General features: G+C 37.8%; 1 protein-coding gene across 2 annotated transcripts in view; it reads right to left on the bottom strand.

Moving 5' to 3' along the window:
- LOC131698602 (phosphatidylinositol 3,4,5-trisphosphate-dependent Rac exchanger 1 protein-like) overlaps nucleotides 1–21,531 on the bottom strand; it is a 111,051-nt gene that overhangs the window by 62,767 nt on the left and 26,753 nt on the right. The window contains exons 2-6 of one of the 2 annotated variants that reach the window (XM_058991083.1): nucleotides 15,302–15,367; nucleotides 13,783–13,905; nucleotides 8,256–8,360; nucleotides 7,732–7,833; nucleotides 5,703–5,864 (exon numbers count right to left, since the gene is read on the bottom strand). In XM_058991083.1, coding sequence (XP_058847066.1) covers nucleotides 5,703–5,864; nucleotides 7,732–7,833; nucleotides 8,256–8,360; nucleotides 13,783–13,905; nucleotides 15,302–15,367 — 558 coding nt within the window. Of the gene's footprint in view, nucleotides 1–5,702; nucleotides 5,865–7,731; nucleotides 7,834–8,255; nucleotides 8,361–8,948; nucleotides 9,070–13,782; nucleotides 13,906–15,301; nucleotides 15,368–21,531 lie in introns of those variants that run through there. The other variant, XM_058991084.1, reaches the window with a different exon arrangement.

Raw genomic sequence — 21,531 nt, 5'->3', positions numbered from 1 at the left:
AGTTACCCCTTGACAAGGACACCATTTGAAAACATATTACACAATAGTTCCATTTAAGGAGCTTTGAATTAATCTCTCTTGTTAAATTATAACCGAAGTTAATCATAAGTGGCAGAAGGATTTAATAAAATTGTAATGTCCCTTTAATTTTTCTTCTTAACTCTAAAATCAGTTATTTTTTAGTTAAATATAACAGCAGTCTAACAGGCATTTAACAGTGTGCTAAAACACAGATAGGAAATCCTCTGCATCTTTCTGTTGGCAATCATCCATACCTCCCTAGGACAGCATGTCCATAGAGTTTGGTTTAAATGTCTATATGGTTTATTAAACGTGTGTAACTAATTGCAACTGCCAAAATCATTTTTCATCCAGTAAAATAAAGAAATAAGCTGATCACAATGGGTCTTGTAAAGAAGGTACAATACAGCATGATCAACAGGCATATTCTGAGAAAGAAAATGGACCAATGCTTGATAATCATGTGCAGGTTTCATTTACAGGGTGAGTGTGTTTCTATGGGGCCCAAGAGTTCTGTTTTTGTTTTATTTAAGCTTATGCTTGATTTCCTCTTTTTCCATTTAATTTCCACGTCCAACACTTCTTTAAATAACGATAAATTGTCTCATCTCTGTGCAAAATCATGGGTACTGTGGCCCACAAAATGGGGCAAAGAAACAATTATGTCTCAGTATTAGACACCAGAAAACTGACTTATTACTGGAGCCAACTGTGCATCTCCCTAAAACCAAACAAAGATGATGTACATTTCCTTAATGCATTCATTTTACAGTCAGCGTTGCTTTCATTTTATCCAGAGCACTATTGTGTGTATTATCTTAGGGGTAGAACATATTCAGATTGCAAAAGTTCAACCAAAACCTCAGCTCAAAGGAGAGAAATAGGATATTCTTATTGCAAGGCAGTTTGAGCCATTAATGATTTGGTTAAATTGGGAAGCAGAGGCAAAGGACTTGGTTCCTCGATCACTGCCTGATTCTGCTGATCTCCATCTGTATTTGACAAGCTGTTCTTGAAGTCAGTCTGGATCAAAGCAAGAGTAACTGAATCAATCTTTCTGCACAGCCTCCTGCATATTCCACATCCTGTCTAGTTACAGTAGTGTGTGCAGAATGAGAGGTGAAGGGGCTATTGCAGTTACCCCGAGGTCTGAGCCAAGGACCAGCAACTAGAAGAGTCAAAGTAATAAATTGTGTTGAACCATCTTTGCTTTTTTACATTCTAAAACAAAAATGGAAACGTTTACTGAAATTCATGTGACCATTCTGAGATTTTCTGTTGAGGAAGTCACTTTCACAATTCAATTTAGGAAGCTGAACACCCATAGGATCCTCTATAACTGCACAGATGAAAAGCTAAGCCAATATTAGAAAAAGAGGATTTTTATATATATATTTTTTTTTATTAAACATGCAGGCTAGCTGCCAGACACTCAACACTTTTTGCAGCACCATCAGTTGTGATATAAAACAGAAGGTTTACCTGGGGTAGGGAAAGGAGGTAAGGAAATGGTTGGTTTTAACAGCTAGACAATACATTTTGACAGCCTTTCTGAAATGACTTAATGCAATAAAAGGATCTGAATCCACATCATTGTATAAGAAATTGAGGACACTTTGATACATTTTTATATTAACCTTCATAATCTGCCAACTTTCTAACATAAACATGCGCAAAAAAAAAGTCCTAGAAAAAGGTGGACAAATTGAATTAGCTAGTTTCTATTGCAGGATGTATACAATAGTGAAAAACTGAGCTTCCACTCCCAATGAGTTTAATAGAGCGCTTTCAAAACTGATCTTCCACTCCCAATGAGTTTAATAGAGCGCTTTCAAAGTGCTTTCTAATATATATATAGCAATACATAATACTGTACTGGGACGCATCTGCTATTTTATGCATTTTTTAAAACTTTTTAAATATCTTGTTTTCATCATTTAGAACTTCAAAAATGTATGACATTGCTAATGCAGATGAACTATAATGCCAAATATGTTCTCTCCTTTAGTACCACAGCTTTATAACCAAAAAAAAATCTTTATGATGTGTTTGACAGTGCTGTGTGGTGCCTAGAGTTTTCACACCTATGTCTTCTGCCAAGATATCAATGTTAAAAAAAAAGCAAGCAAGCAAAAAAAGACTCAATGGTGCTATTAAGAAAAACAGTGAGCTGGATTATTATTAGGATTTTCTCGATTTGACCTCAGCCACTATATATGAATATAGTGGTGGCAATGGAACTTCAGTAACGAAACCGAGATATGCTGTGTTGGAACAGAACATAGCATATAAATTGCGTTGAATTCAATTATTCAAATCCCAGCAGTACAACTGCATGGCTATAATGACATGTTTCGCACTGTAACTGCATGGTTGAGGGTATATTTACATGGTGTGGATTGGATTCCTGCTGGTGCTGTGTAATAAATGAACTGATATCTGTGCTACGATTGGCTAAAACCTTCTGTTCCCAGGGTAGATTTGTTTTATGGCCATTGCTCTGGCTCTCCATGCTGTAGCTTAAAAGGCAAGCACGCCCTACAGCAGGGGTTGCCAACCTATGTCCCCCCTGAGCCATACCTGGCTCTTTTGACCAAATATGTCTCTCTTAGTCATTCACACAAACAAAAAAGATGTTATTTTTTTAAGGCCGTACTAGTATCATCCACACAAATGTACCATTGCTCGACTCATCACATACTACCTCACTGTTCTTTTACATCCACCTACCCTCTGCTCTTCTTGGTGTTTCTATTCCTGCAGTCTGTTTTACCATGTTTAGGGTTTGATTAGCTGTAACGACTGGCTCTTTGCAAACCACTTGCTATTCAGTTTCTATTCAGTTTGGCTCTCTTGCACAAACAGTTTGCAGACCCCTGTACTGGAGCATTTTCTGTAACTAAAATCACATTCTGTGTGAGAAGTAAACTTTAACGAGTCTGGACTTACATCACCAATAGTGGGTTATGCTTCAATGTGAATATTGGTACAGAATTCGTCAAGTTGTATCACCATCAGCTCTGAATTTAAAGGAGGTTGTACTCCCGCTAGTTAGAACCCAGGAACAGTTCCTAACTCCTGCTGTTTGGGCAGCGTCTCCGATAGGCTGATTTGCTGTTTGTTATAGTTATGTTGACCGAGTTGCAGTAGATTCTAGGCTTAGCATAGTACATACGCAATTAGTTTGTCCTTTCTGAAATATTTCTGAATGAAAAGGAAAAAAAAAAAAAAAAACTTGGAAAATTCTCTTTGGTCAACAGTCCAAAACTAAATAGTAATATATTGCATTGGGGTGACCTGCAGATTAGGCCAGCATCAGCTTTAAAAAAAATAACATTAACAGGAACTGAAATATGTTGACCAGGGGACCGTTTGCAAATCATGCTCATTCATCTTAGTAAATCTATTCTTTGAATTGTAATGAACCCTTTTATCAATGTCAAAAGCATACAATTGAGGCACCACAAAATGGTTTACATTAAGTGAAAGTACATATAAGCAAATACTCAAATAGATGATGTTAAGTTCTTTCTTACAAGTGCGTTGCATGGTATAGTATCACAGCAATACACTCTACAGTAAAGATTTACAAGAAGATCTCTCTTCAGCTTCACCCATGACCTGTGACTTCATTACAGTACACCACTTACACTAAATATAAAAGGGAAGAAAGAAATGAAGGTCAGCATTAACACATACATCAAAGGGGTAGTATAGAAAACTAGGAAATGGTACTCCTAGTTCAGCTGGTAGTATCTATCAGAAACTTGCAATGTACTTTAAATAGATTTAAGATGCAAAACTTTAGTGACAATTAAATGGATACCTGCAAAAGAATGTTTTAAGTCAGGTCAAAGAATCAGATTTAAAAAAAAACATTTCCAAAGCACACCAAGCCACTAGAGGCATAAATTATAATAACATTTTTTTTCTGGATGTCATGTAAGGCCAAGAGCAAAGGGTTGTAAGAAGGAAAAGACTCCATGTCAACAGTGCCTATATTCAATACTGTGTGTAATGTTTCTCTACATTGTCTGACAACAAATGGATACAGTCAAGTATCACAAACGTATATTAAATATCAGGTTTCGGAGGTGCAAAGGTACATGTTGATCCTGTCATAAAGAATATAAATAATGCAGACACCAGCACACAATCACAACAAAATAGCCTGCTATCCAAAAGACTATCACAAATAATTCCATACAGAGTATTGTAAATGCAGACCATGCATGATACACGCCACAGCTTTTGCTGACTTTTAATGAACCAGAAAAAACTACTTCCCTTTCTGTCAGCATTTTCACTGCCTTGTTCCTTCTTCACGAGGACTACATTTCTATCACTTCACAATGCAGAATTTCTATTGCACAGGCTCTGTACTTTAAAGAATGTGAAATATATGTGTGAATACGTGTTCATTTTCTCTTTTCCCTGTTTAGCCAAATGGTTCATGACTTTTTATGATGTACAGCGGATGATCGTCATAATTAAAGCTTTTTAAAAACTCTTGACCAAGCTATGCGATCAGCTACTGAACAGATGAAATGCGATCCACATCAATCCACATCTATCCATGTCTACCATGAATTCCTGTTCAAACCTTGACAAATTGGAACTGCATATGACTTCACACTGAATAACAAACTTCTGTTGTATCTTGAATCAGTACCATGATGTGGCAACAACATCTGTGCGCCAGCATGACAGTGCAAGAGATGAGTAACTTTAAGGTTACCAGCCTGTGTTAAGAAATGACACCTTGAAAGTAGACGCTTTGAGTGTCAACCACAAACCAGTTGCTAATTTTCTGCTGGGCGTCGAGTACAGAGAGTGGATTGTACCTATCAGTGCAAGGTATCATTGCCGTCTTGGAAGCAAGCATCTTAAACTGTTACATTTCAAAAAATAATATGCACGATCACCAATTTCTGTGTATTATACACAAGTTGTACATTAAATATGAGTTGTGCAGTATACTATTCTATACTGTATATGATGGTGCTTTCAATTATACAAGAGATGCACATTATACAAGAGGTGTAAGCAAAGGCATCTCAGCACATTCGGGTTATATATGTGAATTATATGTACAACAGTACAGTACTAGAACCAATTTATATTGTGCAAGACAAACAAGTAAGAGTGATGTTCTTTTACAACTACTGCTGGTAGTACCAAAATAGTCAATTTAATATTTTATCGAGTTAAGGGCACATACGTCCTATTGTAAATATATGAATACAGGTAAGTATTCAATTATACAGTAACTAAATGAAGCCTGTATTGGGATTCAGACTACCATGTTGTAGAGCAAAAATGTTTAAAAACATAAAACCCAAATAATTCAGCTTGTTCCAACAGTATCCAACAACAGCAACACAACACAGAAACTGGCAGAAGCTTGTTTTTTTTATTTATTATTTTTTAGTTGCAGTCTGTTTTGATGCTGAAATTATATTCAAACTCTGAACTTAGCCTAGAAAAAAAAAAGTATTAGTTACTGGATAATGTATTACAGTTTCTTTGTAGAACCTAATCTCTCGAAATAAGGTGCCTGACATACGTTTTTAGGTCTGTAAGAAAGTGAGTGCAGCAAATCAGCTTGAGGCAAAAATAAATGTGTTAATATATGTAGATCACACTAGTTGATGGTTTACTGATAGTAATTAGCATCTCACCTCCCATCCCTCAATGTGTGACTGGAGCTGTTCCAAGGCCTCCAGCTTTTCCATCTGTCTCTTGGTCTCGTTGATGTTAGAGCACACCGTCTTCATGGCTTGCAGTGCTTGCTCCACTGCGGGGCAATCAGCATGCTTCTTGGGGGTCCTTTTCAGTAACTCCTGCAAAATATTCAGCAGAATTGGAAGTCAACAATTTGGAAGAGAGTCACAGTAGTTTATAAGTCCCTTTATTTAAAACGTACTTGACATGTTATACATTCTATTATTGTAATATAGCAGGAGTTAACAGGTTCTTGCTTTGACTAAATAAAAAATGCTTGAACAGGGTTAAAACTGCAATCCCTACCATGTACTTACACTTAAAAGGAAAGATAACTTCGATGTACTTGCACCAATAGTGTCAAATTATGTTTTCTACAGTTTCTGACAAAACATTATTTTACAGAACATCTCAAGTACAAGTACCCATTAAAAAAGCAATGGCATTTTAATTAAAAAAAAGGCATGCATATTAAATAGGAAAAAAAAAAACTTGGACACAAACATATTTTCTAGCTTTGAACTTATTCCATTGGTTCATGTTGTATTTTCCTGAGATAAACAAATTACACAAGTATTTTGTAATTAGCATCAAAGGCTTTTGCAAGACATTAAAGTCACATAAAGAATCGCAGACACAAACACAAGTTACACGGTCAGCAGGATGATGAATCAGATCATTTCAAGAACAAAAGAAAGAGATGCCAGTTCATTTTGACAAACTGAAATCTCAAATGTACTTGTGTATGTAGTGTGGTTGCTATAGATCTATACCGATCCATTTAATGAAATGCAGGTTTTCCCCATTACAGTTGGGTCACTGTGTTCTTGAAACCTAGGGGGGTATTTTATGATGTAAATAGTGGTAGATCTAATACACTCTTTAACTGAGGTGATTTAAGAATTCAAATAATAAAAAGTACTACTTTACATACAGTAAAAAAAAGTGAAATCAGGTCTATACATTTTAGAGCGCCAGCAAGATCCACCAGTGTTTATATCTTTAAAATATATCCCCTAGTCTGAAATCCTTAGTAATTTGTATGTCATACTTCATTACCAGCTAAAACCTTTTTTTAAAATATGAACAAAAAAGTTCTTCCAAATCTCTAATATCATTACTGTGTAACCGCAGTAATCATCATATTAGGACATTACCAGGACAGTTTTGGAATAAAGACAAGCCAGTCTGAAATATGTCATAGCATAACAAAGAACAATAAAGAAAAACAATAGAAAATAATATAAGAAAGAAATGCAAAGGGCTTTGAAGTCCCAGAAGAATTGTCCATTCTTCGAGCTTTGTGCTAATGTTTAGCTTAGATAAACAATCTGAAGCTGGAAGTGAGAAAGGAAATCTGTTCCATTAGGAGAACAGGAGGAGTTCACAAACAGTGGCTTCAACTCCATTATCTCTGAGAGAGAACCAAACAGCGTGTAACCTCAATTTCCTCTCACGTCCAACCAGGCTCTTCACTGGCCACAGAGCTGGATCCTACACAGGGAGCTGATGGTTTGTAAGTTTATTTGAACCAAAAGTGAATCCACTGTCTGATTTCCTTTTGCTTTAGTGTGGGGTGGGGCCGGGGCATTATCTACACAATGTTTGCTTTTCTTTAGCAGGGACACAAAAAACATCATCTAAAATTGTAAGGTATTGCATACAAATGTATGTTCAAATTAATATATGATGATTTAGTGTAAACTATAATTTAATTTGTTTGTACAAATTAATTTGTATGATAACATCCCACATTAATTTTCCTCCCTATCCTGTATGTACCTGGTTGCTATGCATCTGCACAGCCACAGAGCAGTACGTGTTTCTCAGCAATCACATGGTTTATCAAGCTTTATTCTCAACATAAAGTTCTTGTTTGACATCATAAAGGCTGTCTCAGGCTACAGCGTTTGCAGAGTAATTGACTACTTATCGTGGCAAGGTGTATAACGCGATTTGAAATGCCAAAAGAAAAGAACTCCCTACCTTGAGCAGGAGGGGGTATTTGCAGATTCTCTGGATCGGTGACAGAAGATGACCCTCCAATGGGACGTCAGTTGTCTTTTTCCCTCCCAACAGCATGCAATGCTGAAGAAAAAATAATCCCATCACATAAAAAAAGGCTTTACATCAACGGTTTTCTATCCATTGAGCTTAATAAAACTTAATTGCTAAGGTTCAGTATTCTCACAATACATTATAACAATGGCAGATAAAGACAAAGAAAGTCTGCATCTAGGGCATTTTTAAATTAAACAACCATAGATTTATTTGCATCAATATGCCAGACCCTGCCAAAGGGAAATAAACCGACAAACATTTGTAATTGAATATAAGCCAGTCTATTTGTAGTTCTCAAATAAAGTTAAAATGTTCTCCTTATCAAGACTGCGTGGCATACAGTATCCTACAGTTTTGCATGTCACTCGGACTAGCAGCTATTTTAATAACCAATGGCAAGTGGCCATTCATTTCTAGCCCCTCCCTCACACCCCATGTTGATTACTTACCAAAAGGAAGGTCCTCACAGCAGGCATTTTGTTGAGTTCCATTAGAAGCCTCAGAGCTTTTTCGTGGTTACTGCAGTACTCTTCATAAACACAGAATCTGTCTTTCTGAAATGACCATGAAGAAAAATCATCATAAGATACTGTACAGTCTAGTTCAGGGTTGTCCAATCACTGTCCTGGAGGGCCGTTCCACTCCAGGTGTAACAGGAAAAATGACATCATTAACTACGTCAGGGTCTGGATGGAGGTTTAACCTCCCCTGGCCTAGTTTATACATTAATATGTTTGGGTTTAGGAAAAGTAACAACATGCTGACCAATTGTGACGAAACTCTGTATCAACATTCTTTATCATACCTTACCGAGTGTAATCTGGGGGCATCTTAGTGTGCACCTAAATAATATTTCACCTATAGATGAATCTACAGTAGTCCACTATTACCAGGACTCCACAGATGTAATTGTGAACTTCTTATGCTTTTACAGCTGTAGTGGGTAATGTATTTTTGCTACATGCTTGTTTAAACACCCTTAGTAACAAATGAAGTACAGTACATTTAGTTAGGAGATACACATGCGTGACATCCCAAGAAACACAGCCCTCTCACTAAATGACCACTGTGTTTCTACCGCTATTAAACTGTTAAAATTAGAGCACTAAGTACAAAACACGAACTACACAGGTATTATTTACCACATGTGGGGAGCACAGCGGTGTCCGTTTCAGTTAACCTTGCTACCGGAGGAGGAGAGGCTTTTAATGTTACTTCTGCTGTCCTCAAAAACACCTCAACCATAACGCCACTCCTGTATGCCTAAGGAATAGGAGAATGGCTCAGCTGAGTAGCCTATAAGTACTGATGAAGCAGTTAAATGAGAACTGTTAAACATTAGGTATATGCGGTTTAGATTTAACAAAAACTAAGTTCCCAAAAGCAATAGAAGAGGGGAAGTAAATTGTGTTAGAGGCAGCATTGGTATAAATAATAAAGTAAGGGGCTAGTTCTCAATTGGCAGCATTAGAATAAATTATAGCAAGTGAATGGGTCTGAGAACATTAGCGGACAGCATTACTGTCTGCGATGGATTCATGTTAAAGACTTTATGTGACACAGACGTTCCGAACGAGGACTTTATATTGTAAATATTATTTGAATGAAACAGTATCTTATTATTTTATTATTATTATTATTATTTATTTCTTAGCAGACGCCCTTATCCAGGGCGACTTACAATCGTAAGCAAATACATTTCAAATAGTATCTACAATAAAACCTGCAGTAAAATACAGTAACGCTGTTAAGATATTTTTTTGTTTTTGTTTTTGTTTAGCAACACAATTTAAAATTGATTTAATAAATAGCACCCTTGCCTCTACTTAAAATAACTAAACGTTCAGAAATTAAAGAAGAATGCCTGTCAAACTCTTTGTAATTACACAATTAGCCTTGCAGGCAAAGATCATTTTCCAGTAAAAAAAAACAGTTTTGCTGAAAAGGGGGGCATTTCAAGCCCTGCAAATATTTTAAAAACAAAGTGAATCCTCAAGCAGTACAGTAGGCAATCCTGGGGAAACTGCATACCAAAGAAACTGTTACGTGATGATTTTCATAACAGAGAAAGGTAAAATGGCTCTTTAGACATGTACACATATAAGTGTGACACACTGACAGACAGGCTCTGTGGAACCCCACATTCTGAGACTGTCTATAACAAGTTTCATCACAAATGAATAAGTGCTTCTCTAGATATGTGTTGAAACTCTGAAGTGTGACATACTGTGTGTACACAAGGGTTTCGACTCCAAGGAGCAGTTTGGCAGAAACTCAAATATACAGCAGTGCTTTGTGAACAGCTGTTTTGGCATATGTTACTAAAAAGGGGACATTCAAAATTGAAATACATGTAATAAAAATGTATTAAAAAAAACAAACAAGACTCTTAACAATGGTATTGCATGTATCTGTCAAGAAAGCAAGTCTAAATCATTTTCTTGTCTTTAAAAATCCAAACTTTTTAAATGAATGTAGTAGAAACATTCTGCGTATTTGAAGGCGTTTTTCTCGCCAGATATTGTAAGAGCAATAACATTCCGGCAGGACTGAAATTAAACTTGATAGAAAAAAGCAGTCGGGATTAGAAGACGAAAAGTTTAATGAGATGCAAAAGAATGAAGCCCACAGCCATTCCTGCATGGGGAATCCAAACTAAAGATGAAAGGGTAATGCACCCGACAGTTAAAAAAACACAGAACTCAAAAGACAGAACCTGCTGTATTTCTGCAGCACAGAAGGATGCTAAAACCACGCTCTAGGAAGAAGGAGGCAAGATTAACTGTAGCACACCTCAAAAATAAAAAAATAAAGCCCCTCTCAAATGAATTCAAAAGCAGATTATGAATATCTAAAATGCCAAGTCCATTTGAGCTTGAACCTGATCAGTTCACATAGAGGCCGTTCACTAAACTAAATATTTCAATAGGTGACTTGTATAGTTGTGTTGGGTCTCTGATAAATAAAATGTGTCTCTGAAAACAGTTACTGGGTCTATTTGAAGGATAAATAGCTTAGAGGCATTCTGTGTGGTTTCAATGTAATGGATATAATACATAAACTACAATATGTGCATTTACCTAATGCACAATACATGCACTGCAGTATGTTAAGAGCACTGACAAGGTCTTGCATGTTTTACAAACAAGAACACAATGAAATGCCATCTGAATTTCAATCCTGAAACATACAGTACATCTTGTAAACTTAGGTGACTCTGGCCAAACAAGTTGTTGCACAAACTGTTTCAGTTTTCTGGAATGTTTTAACATGAGGCAATCATTTAGAAGGCTCACGGGGGGGGGCTGATTTGTTTAGAATAAGTCAAGCTAAACTCCAAATAATTCACTTCAATATGCTTTAAAAGGAAATTAAAGCAATATTAAATCATTGAATATATATATATATATATATATATATATATATATATATATATATATATATATATATATATATATATATATTGTATTATTTAATATTGCTTTAATTGGTTCGCAGGGATTTAAGAAAACAACTTGATACAAAACTAGAAAGAAGTTATTTTAATAAATGATGTCTGTGTAATTGCAATGCACAACACAACGTTTACTATATTTGAAATGAAAATCTGCATGTGCTTTTAAGTCATATGTGACTTTAAACTCCAAAATAGTATGCAATACTTTAAGATGTTCCCAAGTTAGGGGGCACACATGATTGTATCTATTACAGAAAAGAGAGCAAGGGGCAAAAAATCTCTGCAAAACATCTCTGCAAGGACGCCTGATCAGGGGACAAGCCGCTTGACCTTCTCAGGATCCTCCAAGCAGGGTCTCAATGGAACCAAGACAACGTTACATCTCACAAGGGGGTATGTCTTTTATGAAATTCAATTAGAGTAAATGAAACCTCAAGCAACAACTCAACTGGGGATTTCTGAAGAACAGAGATATAGGCGAGGACGATCAGTTCTGGAAGGGTGATACCATTAGGGATGAAACACCTGGGCACAGCGCAGCATTCAGATTCCATATGTATGTGCAAGTGTTACCAATTTCCTTTTGATCTCATCTCAAAACAGAATCAGATACTGGCTTGGCTCCAAACATTATGAAAATGGGGCTCTCCAGACAAATGTACAATCGAATGGTAAACAATAGAAGGGGGTGGGGCGGGGATATTGAATGTGCACAGCATGACTGCGTACCAGAAGGTCAATATGCCATCCAGGGACCCATGTGGGTAACCTCTGCTAGTCATCCCATGAGGAATCAATATTTCAGGCAGAACAATGCAACGCAACAATATGGCAAGGCAACAAGGCCATATGCCAAAAGGTCTGTGTTCAACTGCAGTGAACTGACTTGTACTGAACCTTTCTGAAAATCCCTGCTGTACAGTGCTTGAAGATCCCTATGGCAGGGGCTAGTTATACCAAAACTGCCAGACACCTTTTACTGTAACATAGCCGGACAGCCCTATTAAGAGACACCCTTCAAGATTTGAACAGTGTGCTAGTTCACCTGCTGCATTAGGATGCACAGAAAAAAAGAAGTGTCCACTCGTTAAATTCATGAGCTTACCAGGCTACAAACTAATTGGTCTCTATTACCACCATTGTCTAACAGCATGTTACCGGATTCCAAAAAAAGGGTTATTCTATTACAACACGTGTATTGACCCTGTTGGGAGTATATAATTGTTAATAATTGGTCCAATTAAGTAATTTAGGACACAGCTGGAACAAAAACCAGGAGGGACACCGGCCTTCCAGGACCAGGATTGGACACCCCTGTCTTATGGTGTCATTGTGACCAGGGCAAGAGTAAACCCATTCTGGCCTAAGCCTGTATGTTTTTATAAATACTGCATGGCATGCTTATGATTGCAAGCAGCTGCTGCAAAATCTGCATCACATTAGTGGATGGATCATCTGTGAAACATTTTGATGTTTGATAGTTCTAGCAAACTGTTGTTTTACCTCATTGTCTAGCAGAGTATTGGCCCCTTCTATTCAGCCCCTTCATTGTGGTCTAGCCCTGACCTTAACAGTCACCCTCTGTAAGGGTGTAGATGCACTATGCAGGCTACACTTTGAAGCACTAACTGGAACAAGATAGGGCTGCAGTATTGCGATTGACCACAAATGACATAGTATCAAGTGCTGTTGGAAACAACCCTTGACTCTACTGAATGTACTCTGCAGTTACTGTATTACTGTATATATTGAAAAGTGGCAAGTAAATATTACCTGAATTCAACTGGGACATTATTCCAATGTAAGTCATCAGGCAGGCTATATATATATATACTGTGTATCAGGCAATACTTGCAATACCTTCAAAACTATTAAGTAAATGTAGGTAAAACTCTATTTATTATTCTTTTGATTTGTTTGCTGTGACCCACTGTTCCTTTTAAAACAAAGGTCACTTCCTTCGACTGAACAGAAAAATAACCACAGTGCATGTTTCATACACTACTTCCTGTCCCAGTAACCAGTGTTTTAGAAATGCGTCAATCTCGTTTGTGCAACATGCAAAACACGGTATATAAATGTGTTTTATAATTCACTTTGAACATATGTCTATATCTAAAGACAGTAATATACAGTAAAGGTTATATAGCCTACTTCATGAAATCTGGTTGATTTCCTTCTAAAAACACTTTTATACTTTGTTAATTATTTTGTGTTTACATCTATACTGGTGGCTTCTTTTTATTGTTATTTCGAAAGTTGCATTCATTCATACAACTTTTCCCACCACACACAGGCCTTTGTACAAGCATTCTAGCTTACCGGTTGCCATGGTGAGACAAATGGGTGGCTGAGAGGGACAGAGAAAGAGATTGTTCAGCCACCAGGCTGCCAAAGTTTGCAGGGTTGTGGATAAAATGGGAAAAATGGAGAGGGGAAGGGGTCACATGACAGGATGCAGGATTTAAAGGGAAAATTGGTAGAGGGTTGTAGCAGTAGTATGCAGTCAGTGTACTCACGAACTGTAGGAAAACATGACCAAGTGTGTGCTGAGGATGAGGCTCTGGCTGTAAACACGACTCCAGGCTGGCCAAGAACTCCTTGTGAACTTCAAGAATGTCTTCAATGTTGGAAAACAGAATCTGAAATAGGAAGGCAGAAAAAATGGCCATTTGTGAAGCACTTATTAAGGAAACAGTTTACAGTGGCAAGCTCTGCACTGGAAGCTCTTCACGTCCGGGCTTCCCAAAGCAGGAGAGCTTAAATACAATGTGTGTACTGTCTTCCATAGCTCTCTCTACACTACATGTGAAAACACAATTCTGTATCAGGAATATTCACACTGCAGGGTGTTACTAAGCTATGAAACCTTTACAAAAATATACAGCATTAGGATATGCAGCGTGTATAAGAAGTTAATATACTGTATGTATGATGTCGTGTTTTATAAGAGCTGACATTTCTCACAGTTCAGATCCACTGTTCTCCTGCCCAAACTGCACAAAACAACATCTTTTATATAATAATTGACACCCTAGGGCTCCCGAGTGGCACATCCGGTAATGGCACTCCGCCCAGAGTGCAGGATGCACCCTATAGCTTGGAGATCACAGGTTCGAATCCATGGTATGCCATTGCTGACCATGGATGGGAGTTCCCAGGGGGCGGTGCATAATTGTCCAAGCCCTGCCCAGGCGGGGTAGGGGTTAGGTCGGCAGTGGCTGGCCGGGCACCTACAGGCCAGCATGTACACAATTCAGAACTGTGTGGTCCTCCGACGCTGTAAGTTCTGGATATGGCTGCATGGCGGGCTTGCAGAGTGAAAAAAACGGACGGCTGACAGCACTTGTTTCAGAGGACGCGAGTACTTGTCTTCGTCTCTTCCGAGTTAGTTTGGGGGCTGCAGCGGCGAGCCAGGTTGAATAATAATTGGACATTCCAAATTGGGAGAAAATTGGAAAATGAATAAAAAATATTTGTTAAAAAAAAATTAAATAATAATAATTGACACCCTATACACAATGTATTAACATATAACATATTGGTAATGCAGTACAATACTGTAGTACTGCTTTAAAAGGATTCAAACTGCAATATCAGTACTATAGGGACAAGAGCATCTTGTAATCTCTTTACGTACGTGGGGTGACAAAACGTGTTACAGTAGCATCTAAAACCTTTGGCACTGAAAGCCTTTACTTTTTACCAATGCAGGGAATTCTCAGAGTACATAGTGTTTAACAGCTTCAGGCAAAGTTTGTGAACAGGACAATTTTGAATCTACAACCTGTTCAACTAAACATCTGGCAGACAAGAAGACCAGTTGCACTAAATAGAACTATGCCCCTGGGTAATGGCTTGAAGTTGCATTTTCTTTTTTAAGATCATAAAAAGCACACCACCCAGGATCACCAGTAACCATCTGCCGGTGTGTGGATCAAGAGGAGATATTGCTCTGCCTTTCAAGGCAGTGGTACAGTACATACAAAGCTATATATTTAGACATTCAGTTCTGTTAAATTAGACAGTTGTTTTTACCTTGACATTTTCCTCAGAGATACATTGCTGGTCAGCTGGAGTCTGGCGAATCCTACAGAGAAAGGCCTGGGGAAAAGAAAGAGAGGTCTTAGTTATCTTAAAGGTATTTGCACTCGGTCAAGTCAGGTAATACAAATAGGCTTTAATTTCAAGACAAAAGCCTCAAGGGTACAACACTGCAATCAGAATAATAACCTCTGACTTCAGCGACGGATGTGCATTGTGTACTTGTGTCATGAAGTGGCTCATCCTTCCTGGTGCTTTAATGAGCAAACACCCTGTCAACTGGAGAACTTTGCCATGCTACCTATGCTACCTATACATTCTACCTATACAGGATCATTTGGTCCAGTATGACTAATCAACTGGATCCTTTTTTGACAATATCAGTGGTTGCAAGGGACTGAGGCAATATCATAAAACTCAGATATTCTCTGAAGACAGCTCATTTGCTTTGTAAAGTTCTACCTGCTCTAGACACTGGACCAGATTCTCAAAGCTTAAAATAAAAGATCCAGAAGGATCTAATTGAAAGAAGAGTGTTAATAGTTCAGAGTTTACACATTTAAAAAGTGTCAGAGGTTTGGAGTCCTGGCCACATACAGATGAATGTTAAGAACATAAGAAAGTTTACAAACGAGAGGAGGCCATTCAGCCCATCTTGCTCGTTTGGTTGTTAGTTGCTTATTGATCCCAGAATCTCATCAAGCAGCTTCTTGAAGGATCCCAGGGTGTCAGCTTCAACAACATTACTGGGGAGTTGGTTCCAGACCCTCACAATTCTCTGTGTAAAAAATGTGCCTCCTATTTTCTGTTCTGAATGCCCCTTTATCTAATCTCCATTTGTGACCACTGGTCCTTGTTTCTTTTTTCAGGTCAAAGTAGTCCCCTGGGTTGACATTGTCTATACCTTTTAGGATTTCGAATGTTTGAATCAGATCGCTGCGTAGTCTTCTTTGTTCAAGACTGAATAGATTCAATTCTTTTAGCCTGTCTGCATACGACATGCCTTTTAAACCCGGGATAATTCTGGTTGCTCTTCTTTGCACTCTTTCTAGAGCAGCAATATCCTTTTTGTAACAACGTGACCAGAACTGAACACAATATTCTAGGTGAGGTCTTACTAATGCATTGTAGAGTTTTAACATTACTTCCCTTGATTTAAATTCAACACTTCTCACAATATATCCGAGCATCTTGTTAGCCTTTTTTATAGCTTCCCCACATTGTCTAGATGAAGACATTTCTGAGTCAACATAAACTCCTAGGTATTTTTCATAGTTCCCTTCTTCAATTTCACTATCTTCCATATGATATTTATAATGCACATTTTTATTACATTTTTTTTTCTCCTCTAATCAGTACTTTCTGTTTTCTACCTGTTAACCACTCCCTAATCCATGTGCATGCATTTCCTTGAATCCCTACTGCGTTCAGTTTGAGAATTAATCTTTTATGAGGGACTTTGTCAAAAGCTTTCTGGAAATCTAAATAGACCATGTCGTATGCTTTGCAGTTATCCATTTTCAATGTTGCATCCTCAAAAAAGTCAAGCAGGTTACAGTAATTACAGTAATTCATTTAAAAACAGCATTCTAATGGAGAGATTAATCTCATTCCTTCCCTCTGACTCATTGCTTACAAAGATTCCCACTAAGTTCAAGTTTAAGTGTGTTTATGAAATCGAACAGTGTTAAAGGTTTGGAGTCCTTTCCATGTACAGATTAATGTTGTAGTAATCCATTTAAAAAGTAACTGCACTCCAATGGAGAGATTAATCTCATATGGCTGACTCATTGCTTCCCAATAAGTTCAAGTTTAAGTGTATTTATGAAATCGAACAGAATCTAACTTCCCTGACTGAGCCTTGTACAACATTCTCTTTTGGGTCCTATTTTTGAAAAGGTTCAGTCTAGTGGGCTATACCCTATAGTTTATCTCTATATAAAAGGTAGAACCAGATTGTAATGGTGTCCGTCACATATGAAAAACCATACTGGGTAATAGAAAGGTTTTACAGCACACGTCATAACACCTGCACGGTCCAATTTGTGAATTTGCCATACTGTCTCTCGCACACACTGCACATGGAATGGATCTTAATGCTGTTGCAATTACAGTGCAGCTTTTAATCGGATGCCAGGTCCTTTGTTTTTCTGCACTAAACCATCAACATGCTCATTATGTGGAAAACATTCATTAAAAAAACAAAATAATTTCAAACAACTTGCTTTACTTGCTAAATGCTTAGAGCAGATCATTTCCAGTCCTTAAAGGCATCTGAATGCAGTTATTGGGCTTTCCTAGTAAGTCAACAGTGACAACTGTTTACTGTGATAGAATGCATTCAATATTATCAGGGGATACAGTTCATGGTAATTTAATAAGATCATCTCAATGTGTGTGTGCATCAACAAAGAAAAGTAAAATAAAAAAGGACCCAAATCTCTTACCCATGGTAAGTGGAGAACAGACAGAAAGTAAGGCTTTTATCATCCCTAAAAAGACTTACACAGGCAGGATTTTATAATGCAGGGGATTCACGTTTGATCGGCAATGCTAGAGGAAGCCTGACGCCTTACCCACAGCTTTAATTCCAGAGAATTTGATTTCTAGAAATCCAGTTTTATGCAAGTTCACCTTTGCACTTCTTTTTTAACAGCTACTTTACTGTACATTGCTTAACTCCAGAAAACAGCTAAAACACTTCAAACTTCTCTCAACAGCTCTGGGGCCAGTTGTTAGTTTTATTCTTCAGCTAACACCAGCCTCTGAACATCTCAGCAGCTCTTTAACTCCTAATTAAAGGAGAGAAAGGGGGATCTGGATCTCCTCAAGGTGGAAGATAAGTTAATTGGGTGAGGAAGGCAGCGATCAGTGCTTCAGGTCTACTAGTCTGATGGCCGTTTGTAACCATAAGGTTCGGGATTCATGTTAAAACAAATAAATAAATAAAAAATAAACCTTTTGCATCGATGACGATGGGACCCTTCAACTGGGATTTACCAACATGTCTACATTTGAGGTCAGTATGATAAAGCGATTCAAGTTAAAGTTCCAGCCGCGACTGGGCAACAGATTATGTTTGCCCCAGCTCTGGATCATCTCTTACAAGCCATTCAGGTGCTGTTTTGCATTCAGAGCAGACAGGAGGAAGGAGCTGCTGAATTAAAAAGATCCCCTGTTGTTCTCTCCAATAAAAGAGCGCAGTAATGGGATGATCGAACTCTACAGGAACCTCCAGTGAGAGAACAAAGCTATATAAACAATATTAGAACAAGCCCCTTCTAAAACACCCCTGCACAACCATCTCCCGTTTGGGCCTTTATCTTCTCCCCCCCTCCAAAAGATGTCTAGGAGGTTTAGATGTATGTGACAATGGGCTTACAGAAAAGCGCAGAACTTCCACAACTTTGATTTAGTCTTCCTTCCTGAGGCCATTCAGGAGAGAAAATTAAAACAGACTGAAGAACTATTTGAAACATCACCAATACACAAGCCAAAGTAAACACTGAAGAAAAAGAAAAGAAGATAAAGACATTGGTTCTACATAGAAAAAAATTGGTGAACTTTCAAAGACATTGTCTTACGCTAAAAGACCCATTTAAATTTTCTTACAGATTTAAAAAAAAAAAAAAAAATTGGAAACGCAATACCAGTACTAGCTGGCTGCCCAACAACAGATGATTGTAAGTCAATGGCAATGCTGATGTTCCATTACTGTATTTAGAAACAATTATCTAGTTAAGATGGAAAAAGAGCTAGACCTTGCTGATAATATTCAATCTCACCCCCTGAAAAGGTGGTGTTGGAGTAACAAGAAAATACTGACCTCATCTGAGGTATTCAGAGAGCCTCAGTCACAAATACTGTATGTCCATACCCTTTCATTAGCAATGAGCACACACAAGCTCTTATATGAGCTGTCTTGGCAGGGACACAGTCATATTTTGTTCTTAGTAAATAAACAAACAAACTCCGGACACCAATTTCGTATCCGTGCAGCAATTCCAGGAGACTGTAGTTTCCCCACCCTAGCCAGTAAATTAAACACAGTTCACCTGAGGGGCCAATTAATGTCAAAGCTAGTTTGTGTTCGGGTGACCTCTGCTAAGCCTCAATGAAGCACAGGCTGATTAGACCAAAAGTGACTTAGCTTCAAAACACAGGGGAGTTCGAAGAATGTACTCTGGCGGTCTCAGCTCGCATTACCCTCACACTAATATGAATGTAATGCTGTGGTTTAACCTCAGAAAAGACAGTGAGAAAAGAATATAACAATAATCCAAAGCCAGCCCTGTAGAGATAATTCAACGGAGGTAGGATCTTTAGTGCTATACTGTACTACGATGAGTATACAATGTATATATACATACTCCAGGAAACACAGCTAGCCTGGCTGAGTGTATTTGCCAAACTTAATACTGCATAAGGCCACACTTGCCAATAGTCAATTTCAATGTCCCTCTGTACTGTATGTTACATTCCCCATATTTAACCTAGTTATGTCCTGTTCTGTCAGAGAAAAGTTGTGACATAACAACAAGGTACCAAAGTGTGGCATTAATAGAGGATGTGCAATTCTAATCCAGCTTTACTATGACTGAAAATAGTCTGTGTAACAAAGCTGCTCAGTTTGCTGCCAAACAGAACAAATAAAGTGTGAGACTGAACTTTCAACACGATTAGACAGCAAGCACACAGAAAAGTCCCCACCCCTCAGATCTCTGTTTAGACTTGAGTCAATCTAAGGGTGGCGGGTGAAAGTTTACTGTTCTAAGGTGTCCCTAAACCCTTCTGCACTTCTGTAAACCGGTTTTGACTCAACACTACCACTGCATATTATTAATGTAGAATACAGCCCTTCCAGTTCCAGTTTAATAAGTGAGATGCCAGCAACCAGCCCACCCATACATGAGACAGCATGCACAGCATGGTATCTAAACAATCCCATTAAATGGCCTTGGCTTAGTGCATCACCTTCTTGACCTCACACAAGCAGCAGTTCAGTTCTCTGATGCTGGGCTGTTGCAGCCATTGACAAAGGCAGAAGAAACCAAAACAAGACTAATTAACTACCATTAGTAAACATCCTAGGGTAGAATCACATCCACACTTTACGTGTTCATTCTGCTGACAGGATAATGAGGCGAGAGGGGGAGCAGAAGGTAGGAATTAGACAAACCTGCAGCTAATTGGAAAGCCTGTCCCACCCACCAAAGCATTTAAAAGCTTGTTAGGGAATCTGAATTGTTGCAGTTCAGATCTCTGCAGCTATCACCAAACGTTAGAAGCTGTAGGTAATAAAATCCTGCCACTTAAATTCACAGACAAATACACAAAGTGTAAGTGACAGAGAATATAACAATTTCTATATCCAATATTGCCTCTAAAATTAGAAAGGATTTTATTAAATAATTTATTTAATTTAAAAATCACAAGATGGAACTTTCTTTTTCTTTTAAACTTCATGAATACTTACTTGATTTAAGTTATGAACTTATGAATAAGTCACAGTTTTCTGTATCCCACCCAGAATACTGTGTAGTTATTGTTTTTAGATGATTTAGATGTTTTTTGATAAGCATGCAAGTGTCGCCCTACCCCCATGTGACAATGTGCCATGCTTTGAAAAGTGAAGTTCAACCAGTTTAGGATTCTGTGTGATTAAAAGGACCATGAATCGATGCATTCTGCATTACATACATGTTTTTTATAATTATTAATACACATCCATACGATTTGTGTTGTTTGCAATGAATAGTTTAAATTAATGTAATGCTAGTTTACATTTTATGCACATAACAATGCTATGGTACTTTGTCAAAGCTATCTTCCCGATTTGCCCACAAACTAGACAAGCCCCTTCCCCAATGAAAGCTGTCAGTCGCATGTCAATGAACACATTTCACTGAATTAACCTACACAAAGAGATTATATTCAGTCTATCTGACTCTATAATGCAAAGGGTTTTTCTGTACGGTCTATGAGTCCACTGCCAGAACACTGGACGCCTCTCATCTAAATGCTATAATAAGGAAGGAAAATCTCCTTTACAATAAGCCAGCTTTTAAAGACAACAATTGCTGGTAAAATTAGCCAACCCACACAGTCTTTACTAAAAAAAAAACCTGACATACGCTCTGCACGCTTCTCCAGTTTCTAATAATATGCACTTAAAGTACAAATTATCCTCCTATACAGTCACTATAACACTTCAATTGTATTCT

The sequence above is a fragment of the Acipenser ruthenus genome, chromosome 18 (genome assembly GCF_902713425.1).
Source record: "Acipenser ruthenus chromosome 18, fAciRut3.2 maternal haplotype, whole genome shotgun sequence".
NCBI lineage: Eukaryota > Metazoa > Chordata > Actinopteri > Acipenseriformes > Acipenseridae > Acipenser > Acipenser ruthenus.
The sequence above is the reverse complement of the archived record's forward strand: the minus strand, read 5'-3'. Positions and strand labels throughout refer to the sequence as shown.